Genomic DNA, 13277 nt, shown 5'->3' with positions numbered 1-13277 from the left:
CACGGGTGTCAAACACAAGGCCCGCGGGCTGAATCCGACCCGCCAGACCTTGTCATGTGGCCCGTGTAGCTGCCAGCCCGCTTCCCCCTGCGAGGCGGCGCGCTGTGGGCGGGGCTGGGGGGCTGGAAGGCGGACAGTGGAGAAAGCAAAGGCGCTCCCTTCCCGCGCCATTACTCGGCGGCCTTCGTCCAGGGTCGGGGGGCCATAGCGGGACTTTGCCCTCCCGGCGGCCTGGAGCATCTGGAGCTGGGGCAGCTGCGGGACCCGCCGGGCAGCAGCGGCAGCGGCGGAGTCGCCGCCGCCGCTTCTTCTCCTCCTCCTCCTTCGTCTTGCTCGCCGTTGCCGCCGCTCTCGTCTTGCTCGAGGCAGGCCTGGAGCTGGGACAACCCGGGCCATGCTGCAGATGTGCGTGGTGGAGTGGGGCCGAGGAGGGGTGCCTTCGCCTTCGGAGCCCGACGCCCGGGAGGGCCCGCCGAGAGCGGGAGGCAGTGGAGGTGCAGGCGGCGCGACGAAAAGGAGGAAGGCGGAGGGGAAGGCAGGCCAGCAGCCTTGCTCCGCCGGAGGCGCCCCGACGCCGACGCCACGTTTCCCTCACGAGGAGACGGGCAAGGAGGTCGCTGAGCAGCCGCCGCCGCCTCGCCTGGGCCAAAGGGATGGCACACCGCCTGCGAGGTGAGTCGCCGCCCGGCCGGGCCCTTCTGTCGCCCTTCCTGGCTCGCATCTCTCCTTATTACTGTATTTTTCGCTCTATAACACGCACTCGATCATAACACGCACACAGTTTTTAGAGGAGGAAAATCCGTAGGCATGCCACCCGTAGGCATTCCCTCCATAACACGCACAGACATTTCCCCTTACTTTTTAGGAAGAAAAAAGTGAGTGTTATCGTGCAAAAAATACGGTACTTTTATGTTACTCGCGAGTCTTCTGCTCTGAAGACAGATGCAAATAATCCGTTCAGCTCCTCTGCAATCTCCTTTCCCACCTTTAGCACACCTTTGATTCCCTTGTTGGCCAAAGGCTCTACCACAGACATGTCCAAAGTCCATTTCGGGGGCCTAATCCGGCCCCATCGGCAGTTTATGGGGTAAAATCCTCAAAAAACCCCTCAACAACTTCAACAATAAAAAAAAAGCTCAACAATTTCAATCCTAAAAAAAGCGCAACAGCTTTGGTTGGCCCTCACGGCCCTTCACTTCATCAAATCTGGCCCTCCTTGAAAAAAGTTTGGGCACCCCTGCTATAGAAGAAACTTTTTTTTTAAAAAAAAACCTCTTCTCCTGTTAGATTCACCCCTTGCATCCTCCCAGAAAAAAGCACTGTATAGAGGTATAATATGCTTCTCCCCTTTTTATTTTTAAAAAATCCATTTACTTTTTATTTTCATTTTATTTTGTTCAGCTGAAATAGTCTTATTTTTTTTTAAAACAAAGAACTCTTCAAGTGGTATAAAAGTGCTTTAAAAGTATGCTACAAATGTCACCTCTCTGAATCTCCCTCCCATCAGTTGAGTAAAATATATACAGTAGGTTATAAATAACCATGTATGTATTTGGATAATAATACTTATATATGCATATATGGAATTGTAGTTGTTTGCATATATAGCAGTATAATATATGCATTTGCCTCTCCCTTTTTATTTATTTTTAAAAAAACCATTCACTTTATTTCCATTTTAATTTTTTTCCAACTGAAATATTATTTTTTAAAAATTGACAAAGGACTGTTAAAAGTGCTTTAAAAGTATGCTGCAAATGTCACCTCTCTGAATCTCCCTCCTCTCAGTTGAGTGAAATGGTGTTTTTGACCAGCTAGAATACTAGTCACTCCAGAGCAGCTCCTTCTCCAGCGTTTGAAGGAGGCGGCCAGAGTGGGGCGTCTCCTTTGGCCCCAGGGAGGCAGGCCAAAGGCAGCTGGGGCCAGAGGCAGGAGGACAATGGATGCCACTTACCTTTGTGCCACAGGCTTCCCTGCAGATGCACAGTGAAGTCACGAGATGCCTGCACTTGCCCCTCTCTCTATCCGCCAAGCAAGGGAAACGAGGCCTTAGGACAGCTCACCATCACATTTCAGCCAGGCACTCAGGGAGGAGTGGGAAGAGGAAGCTTGGCCAAGTCAGAGTTCTGAGGGCCAGATAGAGAGGGATGGAGGGCCACATTCCCTAGTCTGGACCAGGACACCACAGCATTACCTTCTTCAGGCATTCCTGAGAATGTGCCAGATACAGCTCCCCTTTGGCCCCAATGCTGGATTTAAATGTGTGATCAGCTGACTTGCGACTGGCCTCACTTCCCCACTACAGGGACGAGAGTTTGGTCTATTGGGGTTCCTACCCCTGTTAAACGAGCTCATCTATGGTCACTTCCACCCCATACATCCAAGGCACAATTCTTTCCCCAAAGAATCTTGGGAATTGTACTTCACCCCCTGCCAGAGCTACATTTCCCAGCACCCACAGCAAACTACAGTTCCCATGATTCTTGGGAGGGGGGGTAGTCAACTGTTCTTTTGGGGAATATATGGTGTGGCTGTGCCCTTAATCTGTATGTTCATAGCATGCCCTCCTGACTGAAGTCCACCATGCACTGGTGTTCCAGCCGACGGGGCTCTCTTGTGTGTGACTGAAACCCTCTTGTGTGTGACTGAAAAAGGTGCACTGCTAGTGCGTTGCAGTGCTCACATTCTAATGTGCCACAAAACAGTCTTTTCAGTAACAGAACTCACAGGTACTTTTGAGCCAGCTAGCAAAATACTCCCATACTTAGCTGTTTCCAGCATGTTCCACTAGAGAACTTCTTACATGTTCTGATCTGCCTGCTGCTGGATTCTCCCACAGAAACTGGAAATCATAGAACTGCAAAGGGACCCCTGTGCGCCATCAAGTCCAAACCCTGCAATGCAATGCAAGAACCCTGCCCACAGCCATCCCTGGGTGGGCTCGAACCACCAACCTTCCGGTTAACAGCCAGACACACTGACCTACTGTGTCGTCCCTAGCTCTGACCAAGCAGCTGCAAACCCAGATTTGCAGGTGCAAGACCAGATGCAGCAATACAGTGCCTGAAATCGTTTTCTGGTAATAGGTATTTGCACAAGCACAACCTATCCTGCCCATGCTAACTAAGAAGCGAGATCTGCTCATTTCAATGGGCCTCCTATACCTGTTCATGCCACTGTTATCCGGACCTGAAAGGTCTTATGTAAAGGCTGATAGTTTGAAAACTGGAGGTAGACACATTGCCCAGAATGAGGAGGCAAGCTAGAGTTAGCAGTTTAATGGAATCATGTAGGCCCTTATAGGCTCCATGTGCTACCTGATCCCTGCTGAGTTAGATGTAAGACTACCCTATAAGTATCTGCAATGCAGTTCCTTACTTGGGTAAGCAACTATAGTGTTGCAGAGAGCATGGTGGCTGGGACTTGCTGCTGGAGTTCCCCATTTATGTTCTCTGGCTGCCTAACCCCTCAGTGCTACAGGAATTGGCCTTAGACTGGATGCGGACTGTCTGGTCAGAGTGGTGCATGCTCTGGTTATCTCCCGCTTGGACTACTGCAATGCACTCTACGTGGGGCTACCTTTGAAGGTGACTCGGAAACTACAGCTAATCCAGAATGCGGCAGCTAGACGTTTCCGAGCACAATTCAAAGTGTTGGTGCTGACCTTTAAAGTCCTAAACGGCCTCGGTCCAGTATACTATACCTGAAGGAGCGTCTCCACCCCCATCATTCTGCCCGGACGCTGAGGTCCAGCGCCGAGGGCCTTCTGACGGTTCCCTCATTGCGAGAAGCACAGCTACAGGGAACCAGGCAGAGGGCTCCGCGGCTTCTTCCTGCGGCTTCTTCCTGCTCCGCGGCTTCTTCCTGCGAAGGTTCCAAGTCGATTGGCTATTATCACAGGGGTTATGTTTAGCTCATCAGAAAAGGGTGCATCATGACGCAACATCATGGTGCACAGGGTTGCAGAAGGGCACCATATTGCAAAGAGCAGACTACCTAGCCTTATGTGGAATGGTTGAAAGAGTCGAGTGTGTTTAACCCGGAAAAGAAGAGACTGAGAGGAGATAAGATAGCCATCTTCAAATATCTCAAGGGCTTTTATGTGGACCAGGGAACAAGTTGTTTTCTCCTGCTCTGGAGGGAAGGACTGAAGGAGATTCCGTCTAAACATCAGGAAGAATTTTCTGACTCCCTCGGAAGGTTGTGGACTGTGTCAGGGAATGCTATCATTGAGATTCTTACATTGCCTCAATGTCCCTTCCAACTCTACAATTCTCTGATTCTTCCAAGATATTCTATTTCACTACACAGGAGTCAGCTGACATTCCATAACTGCAGAGCATATTTAGTCTTCATTACAATGCTTCTTTTTTTGGAGGGGGGTATTTCTCCTTTACCCCCCCCCCCCGTTTTATACTTCTGCCATCATTAAAGTTCCCACCCATTCCATGCAGGCAGGCACTTCAAACTGAAATTATTTCAACTGTAAACCAATTGTCCCATTTCACAGATGCTTCTCCATTTCTTGTGCTAGAGTTACTGACATATTTGCCAGCTGCAGCAGGAGTATTTAGTAGTGGGAAAGGACCCCAAACTAGAGATTTTAAATATTTATTAGCCAGACTGGATTAAACAGCCTTTATACAACACAATTTGCATAAGTTCTCAAGATACGTCCTGTATACAATCACAAAACCATGACATGGATTTTATACATAGAGTGAAAATCGAGACCGATTTACAAGCATTTCTTCCCCTCTTTATACAGTTCGTTAAGTTAGTTTTGTCTGCTTTGTTTTGTACAACTTTTGGAACAAATTTTGTATCTTTCTTTTCTTGGAGGATTAGAAGGCAAAAAACAAAGAATAATTAATTAGTCATTCAAGTGAAAAAGAAATATTAATAAACCACCATTGACACATGCAACATTCACCGTGGAAATATATTACATCTCCCCAAAGACTACTGATGGTGGCTGTTGCATTTTAAATTTTATGCCCGGGGTAGTTGTTCTCTCCAGTCACCCCCATCGCACCATCTCCAATGCCAGGGATGCTGTCCATGTTGTCTGGTAGGATGATGGCACCCATGCTTGTCAGCGACTGCTGAGCACCTGCACCAGCCACTTGACATCTATACAAGACACAGTTCACGTGGGGGGAGGGAGACATGCTTGGGACGCCAGGGGGAATTTGGAATCCAAACCTGGTTTGCTGCTCAATACAAAAATGCATATTTACAAATTAAGAAAACAGCTTTCTTCAGATCACCTAGTCCAAGTTCATGATATATATATTATATTATATATATATATATTATATATATAGCACATATTTTAAAACCCATTAGTGTGTTCATTATTTTGTCAAAGAATTAATCAGAGAAAACATCAAAATGCAACTTATGATTTAAAGAGAGAGTATCCAGATTTTATTATTTTAGTCTAACAGCATCTTCTCACTGAAGAGATTGGTCCTGCTTTGGAAATTGACTCGGATGCGTGAAGTGCCTCCTTCGTGTGATGCTAGTAGATCCTTCAGTTTCTTCACCACTGAGAATATTTGATTATTTCCCCATCACATATAGATATATGTATGTACATATATAGACACTCCAGGGGGACTGTGGGATCTTAGCAAGGGAAATAAAGCACTTGGTATAGTATCAGGTATGATTTAAATAAAAAGATAAAAAATATACTATTAACATCTGTATGAAATCTCCAGGAAACTAAACGCTAATTAAATAATTCTATATTGAGAAATATATAAGAAGTGTTTACATTTTACTTCTTCGTCCTGACAGAAAGAAGCAATATCAGCTGGTTACCAGCTACTGTACTAACCCTCCCCACCCGGCTGCCCCAAACAATCAACTATTAGGCATATAGAAAAGGAACTCAGTTTACAACGAGGTTCCTGGAAATGTCTCCCGTGTGCACACGATGAGGTACCCTAATTCTTCTTCTGTGTATTGAAAACAGTGGTACAAGTTTAAGTGGTGGGGCGGTGAGTGGACACTGATAAAAAGCCACAGCATTTATATTGCTCCTGGATACTATCCCTTTAAAGGATGATCATAACAACAAAACAGATCAATGTTGTTTGGATCCAGGGAAATAAAGCAAGATCTGGCCATCAGTCACAAGAACGAAGGAAAGAAACGATCTCTTTCGAGGAACAACCTATCATTTGTTAAATACACACACATCCTGTGCTTTAGCTCATACTTCAAGCTTGTTTTTTCATTCTGTACAAGGCTTTTTGTACAACACAACTTATATCTCTAGCTTGGCAGACTTGTGGGCAATATCTAGATCTATATAGTAAATATCTATAGCTCTATAGGAAATAAAGCGCATTGTGCCATGAACAATCCATACCTTTAAAGAAACGCACAATTGGAGAACATTCATCTATTCCAAGTTAAGAGGCCTGGCCACATTTAAGTGCTTCTGTCTGACAGAACAAACAAAGAAACAAAGAAAAAGATCCCCCCCCCGCAAAATAAAACAACAAAGAAGGAAAACAGATGAAGTATTCATACATTTTCACAAATACCCAAAGTCCCTGTGAATTTTTTTCCTTTAAAAAAATAATTGCCACAAGAAGGGTTTTTGTTGCCTTCATTCATAAAAAGAAAACTGCATTTAAACGTGATTCATTGTTGCATAGAATGATTCCAGTACAACCCAGACATTTGGTCAAAAAGAACTTGGCACACTCTGCAGACGTCTTCAGTCTTAGCACTGAAGCATTCTGGCTCGGGGAACGTCAAACCCCTTCTCTAGCTCTTTGTGAGATGCGGGATACAATGAAGAGAGATTATAACCCTAATGACCTTCAACATGCTGTTGCTAGCAGACCCTGCCTTTCCTCACAAGCACAAATTCCCGCAAACATTCGCTGGCGCATTTGACTTGTGGAGAGCGGGGCTCCCAAGGCTTGGAGCACCATTGCCCTGGGACCTGATGCCTGGTGGCAGAAGTTGCTGAACAAGGGGCAGCTGAAGCCACAACAGCAACGCTGTGAATAAATAATTGCAAATAAATATCTGCTATGAACACAAAGCTGTTCCCTTGCTTCTCAATTTGTCATCCAATCCACAGAACAGCATGTGGCAACAGCAGTCTTGCTTTATCAATTAATAGCGATAATTGGAGGTTTACTAGCAAGCCTCCCACTTGGCGCTTGCTGCTGCTGGAAATCTCCATGGCAACCGCTATACGATTCACCACCTTTGTCATAAATTTTAGCAGGAACAAAATTGCCAGCCATTTGCGCAAAATTGCATATATCATTTTTTTTTTAAAAAAAGAAAGACTTTGCTTAGCAATTGAAATTCGCTGTTTCAGAAAATACAAACCCAGATGCCATGAGATTTTTAAAATAAGGATAAGGGAGATGAGGTATTTGGTAGCAGGCAATTTCCACATGACACAGCACTTTGAGCAGGAGGGCAGCGCTATTGCTCCAAAGAATTGGACTGAAATTTAGGCAGACAGGAGACAGGCAGATGAAATCTGAGTAAGAACACCTAATTATGTTTGTATGCTCTCCTTCCTCCCAATCATTACCTATTTTACAGTCTGGATAAAATGTGCAGATATTTCTGGGATAGCTCAGTCAGTAGAGCCCGAGACTCTTAATCTCAGGGCTGTGGGTTTGAGCCCAAGACTGGGCAGAAGTTTCCTGCCTTGCAGGGGGTTGGACTACGTGACCTTTGCGGTTCCTTCCAACTCCACAATTCTATGATTCTTCTGCACATACTTGCTGCTGCTACTACTGTTTAACCATTTCAGCTTCAAGGAACAGTTTGGCATAGTGCAATTGCATGCCCATTGTCAATTAAAATACTGTAATATAAAGCAAATCAACACAATAAGGGACCAATTGTGTTTCCATTCCCCCCCCCCCCCTGGAAGCCACCAATGCAGTTTCATGTTCCATGCCTTTAAGAAAGCTTGTAGCTCACGGCAATGAATGCTGCCAAGTTAGGAATGGATATTCATTTTATATGCAGTATTTGACCTCACAATCCAAAGTCTGTCTTTCAATGATCTCCTTCAACGCTTTGTGAGCAGAATGTTTGCAACTTCATGCAGATGAGAAGGAGCCTGTAGCACACGGTCACATAAACAGCATCACTTGTTCTAACATGTGGACTATTTCATACAGTTGGAAACAGTGACTCCTTGAAGTTCACAAAGGCAAGACAAACAGATAGTGAAGCCACAATATTCACCTCAGTGCTCAAAAGCCCTTAGAACCAACGCCATTTTAGCAAAACTACGGAAAACAGTCGTTCACAGTAGGCTGAATCGCAATCTCTTCTATACCATAAAAGCAATTTCTCTTTTCCTGATATGGCTCCAACTGACCCTTTACTCTTTCCAAAATGACAACTATTCTTGTGCTTTCTGTACTTTACAGTCCGAGATGGTAATTCTCCAAGACTAATATGGGAAAAGACAGAGATTACTATTCTCAATTTAAACGCTAAAGCATATAATTAGCAAAGAGAAAAAAAATAACATGAAAGAGAAACATTGCCACCATTTAAATTAAAAACTAATTACCCCACCATTTGCCTCCTGGGGCATCATCTCACCACAGCAAATATATTCTTACATTAAGACCATGGATCTTCAGATTAAGTCTTCAGATAAGGGAGAACTGGAAAGGCAGTTGCTTCAGGTACTTTTGCATATCATGATCTCTTAGGAAATTGCACCGTGAGCCAGATTGCTCTCGCAGAAAGATTCTGCCTCCAGCTGCAGCCAAATTCTCTGCATTAACACCTGCCTTCAACTGCATGGTGTTATTATTCCTCTTCAGATTCTAACATCACAGAACCCTCACACAAGTCTCCTTTTTCAAGCAGACTCATTTTAATTTCTGGGCTTAGGGTGGTTGGTTTATTAAGCTCTGCTGATTTGTTTTTAAAAAACACAGCAAAACAAGTTGACTAGCCCTCATGAAAGTGTGCTAAATAGCCCAGAACTTTCTCCTCCTACTTCATATTCTGAAAGCCTAGCTAAACACAATATCAAAGTAGAGTCTTGGAATCCTACAAGCAGACTTTGCCAAGGCTTGATGGCCCAAGAAGAAATCTTTCCTCAATGTGTTTGTGTTGAGCTGACCAAAAGTTTGTGCCAGTTTACTATTCTTTTCCTGAGGTCCACTTTGTCAAGCCAGATATATGCCTCACCAATCAAGGTCTTCTTCATAAACTTTCCTCCATTGGAAACAAGGAGTATCTGGGAAGAGAACAGAGGGTTGGACAGATATTCACCGTTCTGGTAAAAAGATCTAAAGCCCTGGAACATGGCCCTGATCATTGCTGCAGAAGGTGCGGCATGCTGTCTGTTGGCTATGGGAACCAAGATCGTGTCACAAAATGCACCCAACACTTATTGTGGCTGCACATTCCAAGGGACGACGAATGGCTTTGGACAAGTTGTCTGTGTCCCTGAGATCTCCTGACACGTTTCCACGTATAGGTTGTCCATATACATATAATTTATTATTATACATGTCTGTTACAATGTCTATTGTAATGTGACCACCTCTAGCTGAAATAAGTTAGGGGGGAGTGGTATTTGTTATGACACATTTATCTCTCTGTCCTGAAGAGCTGAGTTTGAGATTTCCCCCCTCCTCACAAGAACTCTGTCCATGAGGTTAGGCTGCACATTAGGCTAGGCTAGCCTAGGCTAGGCAAACCACCCAGAGACTGTCATGGCCGAGTGTGAACCTGAACTGCCAACACCCAAGAAAGAGGCCTCCATTAGGTGGCCACTCATTGAACATTTATGCTTCCTTGTTCCGTTTTATGAGGAACATCCTGCCAAAGGCTTCAGTTGTGAAGATCATACAAATTTATTTATTCTCTCTGCAAATTCTGTTTACTTCTTTCTTACAACCCATACTATCTTTTGATACTTAGAGCAGCCAAGAATGTTCTAAGTTGAGGAAGTTCCAGGCTTGAAGAACAAACACAACAACATTGTGTTCATGTAACTCTCACACTGTAACGTTTAATTTGCTTTTCGGGAAATGGCAAATAATTAAGGTTAAGTAAATAAGTAAGTGAGAGAAAGGGAGTCTCAAATGCCCAATGCAGAAAGCATAACATTCAGTTTGCATTAAGATGGAGGCTTACCTGAAGAGAATGCCCAGTGGGACTCAAACTGAATCGAAATGTTTCATTGAAGGAAGGCTCTCTGTCATGCCTGCATACTCTTGTTTTCTTCTTAATTACTCTCTTTTGAGTTGCAAGGTTGACAACGTACAGCTTCACATACAGATCTGTTCAAATAAGCAGTTCAACCTGTCATACAAAACCTCATTAGGTGTCTTTGCTGCTAACTCATTTAGCATTAAATTAGTTAATGGTTATTTAAGATGAGGGAAACTTCTCTCTGCTGTTTCCCTCGATATCAAAATGAGGTAATTCCAGGAGAGCTGATGAAGTGCTCTGAAATTCAGAGCCCTGAAAGCAAATTCTTTCCCAATGAGTACATAAATTTACTGAATGAAATAGTTTAGAAATCTTTCATATAAGAGATGAAGCTGAGATGAAAAAAACTGCACATTATTTTTTGGGAAAATGAAACAAACCAGAGGTACTTCAAGCAGAAACAGGTATTGACATATAATTATTCTATGCTATTTCAGTTCTTTTTGGATAATGCTACCTTAGAAAGGAATAGCTTTCCTGTCATAAAGAGGTTTGCCACTCTTGACTTGAAGCACTTTAAGTTTGGAGAGGAGTGGGATTTTAAATTTTGAATTCTGAGTCCCGTGATCATTACAGTCCAACTGCTAAGCAGATTCAAAAATGTAAAAAGCTAGATGGCTAAATACCGTATTTTTCGCTCCATTGGACGCAGCGGACCATAGGACGCAGCGGACCATAGGAGGGGGAGAACAGGGAAAAAATTTTTTTTCTTGTTCTCCCCCTCTAAAACAAGGTGCGTTCAAGGTACATTCACCAGAGCTTGTGGGGCTGGCGGTGGGGGGGGGGAGTGCTGCTTTCCCCCACCGCCAGCCTCAAAGATCCCTGAAGCCTTTGGAGCGCAGCGCCCCGCTGCCCTACAGAGGTTTGTGAGCAGCCGTCCCCAAGCTAGAGCAGCGAGACGGAGCCCTCCGTCTCGCTGTTCTGGCTTGGGAACAGCCTTGCTAGCTTCTGCAGGACACCGGGGTGAAGGCACCGTCCCCAAGCTAGAGCAGCGAGACGGAGCGCTCCGCAGTGCTCTGTCTTCCTGTTCTGGCTTTGGGCTTAGCGGCGCAGCCTGCATTCGCTCTATAGGACGCACACACATTTCCCCTTAATTTTTGGAGGGGGAAATGTGCGTCCTATAGAACGAAAAATACGGTACATGGTAAAAGGGCCTCTTGTCTGCTGTAGGTAACACCTCCCTCATCCCTTTCAGAAAAGGGTGAAACTCAGTGTCAGGTAACATGCATTGCATGCAAACAATCTCGGGTTCAGTCACCAGAATGACCGGATTGGGCTGAGAAACATGCCTCTCTTAAATCCTGGAGAACCAAGCTGCCAGTCAGCTCAAACCTGGGATGGGGAACTGCAGCTCTCCAGATGTTTTTGGATCACCCATGTTGGCTGGGACTGATGGGAGTCCAAACATCTGGAGAGCCACAGGATTCCCATCCCTGGTGCAGACAACACTGAGCAAGATGTACCAATGGCCTGACTTGATATTAGGCAGATTCCTATGGGAATCAAACTTATATAGAAGCCGCACGCAATTGGCTGAGGTGTTTCAGAGCCTTTCGACAAAGCAACATGCCATGTTTTATATGTATGATGCTTCTCAGCAGCCATTAGGGAGGAGGCTGGTGAGATATTTACCAGTTTGCATTGTGTCGAGCACAAATACCTAGGTAAATAAAGCTCTTGCAAAGCACTCTTGGGAGGGAGCAATTTGTGCTGAGGGAAGAGACCTGCCGGACCTGCTTTCCCCAGGAGCAGCTCTCCTCACCACCGCCACACCTGCAATGGTCCAGATCCATGTATGTGGCATTAACATGAGTCTCTGGGACCCTTCAAAGGGAAAAGGAATGGGAGGGGAGTTTGGGAGACATGGGGGCTGAATGAAGAGCATTATGTACCTGTCTGCACCTTGCATCTTTGTCGCTGTAAATCGCTCTCTCCTGAAGACGCCTGGTTAGGCAGAAAGACACCCCCCCTTACTACTACACTTATTTATATTTAGGAACACCCCCCAACCATCTGTAGAGAAAACAATAATGAATGAATGCTATAAGCAATGGATATGATACATGTGTGTCGATAACTAAAAACAAAATTAAAATCTTACCATCTTTATGGGTTTACCACTCATTTTAAAACGTATTTTATGTATTAAAATGCTGGTTTACAATTGATACCTGGTAAGTGATCTGGAGATTTAAACTTGTAGGTGATATTTCGGCACTGAAGGATCTCAACTATCAGCTGTTCCCCATCAGTCTTCATTTCCTTCTTTAAAGCAATCTTGATTTCGCCCATCACCTGGGTTTTACCTGTAAAAGGGGGAGGGGTCAGATCAGCTATAGCAAAAGGTGCACGTAAGTATTCCACAAAGCTAATACTTCCAAGTTAAAAGGAACTTTCCAAACAATAATACAAGTAATATAAGCTACAAGCTAGCACAGGGTCTTTATAGTTTTGGTATAAATGAGCACAAGATGTGGCTGTAATTATTTTAGGGCAGACTCAGGAATTGACAGCAACTCCCCAGTTGGCTGAAAGGTACATTTCATTTCATAGAATCATAGAATCATAGAGTTGGAAGAGACCACAAGGGCCATCGAGTCCAACCCCCTGCCAAGCAGGAAACACCATCAGAGCACTCCTGACATATGGTTGTCAAGCCTCTGCTTAAAGACCTCCAAAGCAGGAGACTCCACCACACTCCTTGGCAGCAAATTCCACTGTCGAACAGCTCTTACTGTCAGGAAGTTCTTCCTAATGTTTAGGTGGAATCTTCTTTCTTGTAGTTTGGATCCATTGCTCCGTGTCCGCTTCTCTGGAGCAGCAGAAAACAACCTTTCTGCCTCCTCTATGTGACATCCTTTTATATATTTGAACAGGGCTATCATATCACCCCTTAACCTCCTCTTCTCCAGGCTAAACATGCCCAGCTCCCTTAGCCATTCCTCATAAGGCATCGTTTCCAGGCCTTTGACCATTTTGGTTGCCCTCCTCTGGACATGTTCCAGTTTGTCAGTGTCCTTCTTGAACTGTGGTGC

At 44.7% G+C, this 13277-nt stretch overlaps 1 protein-coding gene across 4 annotated transcripts in view; it reads right to left on the bottom strand.

The window, feature by feature from the left end:
• Positions 1–4595: 4595 nt before the first annotated feature.
• PCLO (piccolo presynaptic cytomatrix protein) overlaps positions 4596–13277 on the bottom strand; it is a gene marked incomplete at its 5' end in the record, with an annotated part of 250781 nt that continues 242099 nt past the window's right edge. For all 4 annotated transcript variants that reach the window (XM_082222991.1, XM_082222992.1, XM_082222993.1 and 1 more), the window contains 3 exons: positions 4596–9259; positions 10165–10310; positions 12414–12548. In XM_082222991.1, coding sequence (XP_082079117.1) covers positions 9119–9259; positions 10165–10310; positions 12414–12548 — 422 coding nt within the window. In that variant the 3' untranslated portion in view covers positions 4596–9118. The remainder of the gene's footprint in view (positions 9260–10164; positions 10311–12413; positions 12549–13277) is intronic.

This window comes from Podarcis vaucheri (assembly GCF_965113315.1).
Source record: "Podarcis vaucheri genome assembly, chromosome: 5".
NCBI lineage: Eukaryota > Metazoa > Chordata > Lepidosauria > Squamata > Lacertidae > Podarcis > Podarcis vaucheri.
Note: the sequence above shows the minus strand (reverse complement) of the source record. Positions and strands in the feature narration are given on the sequence as shown.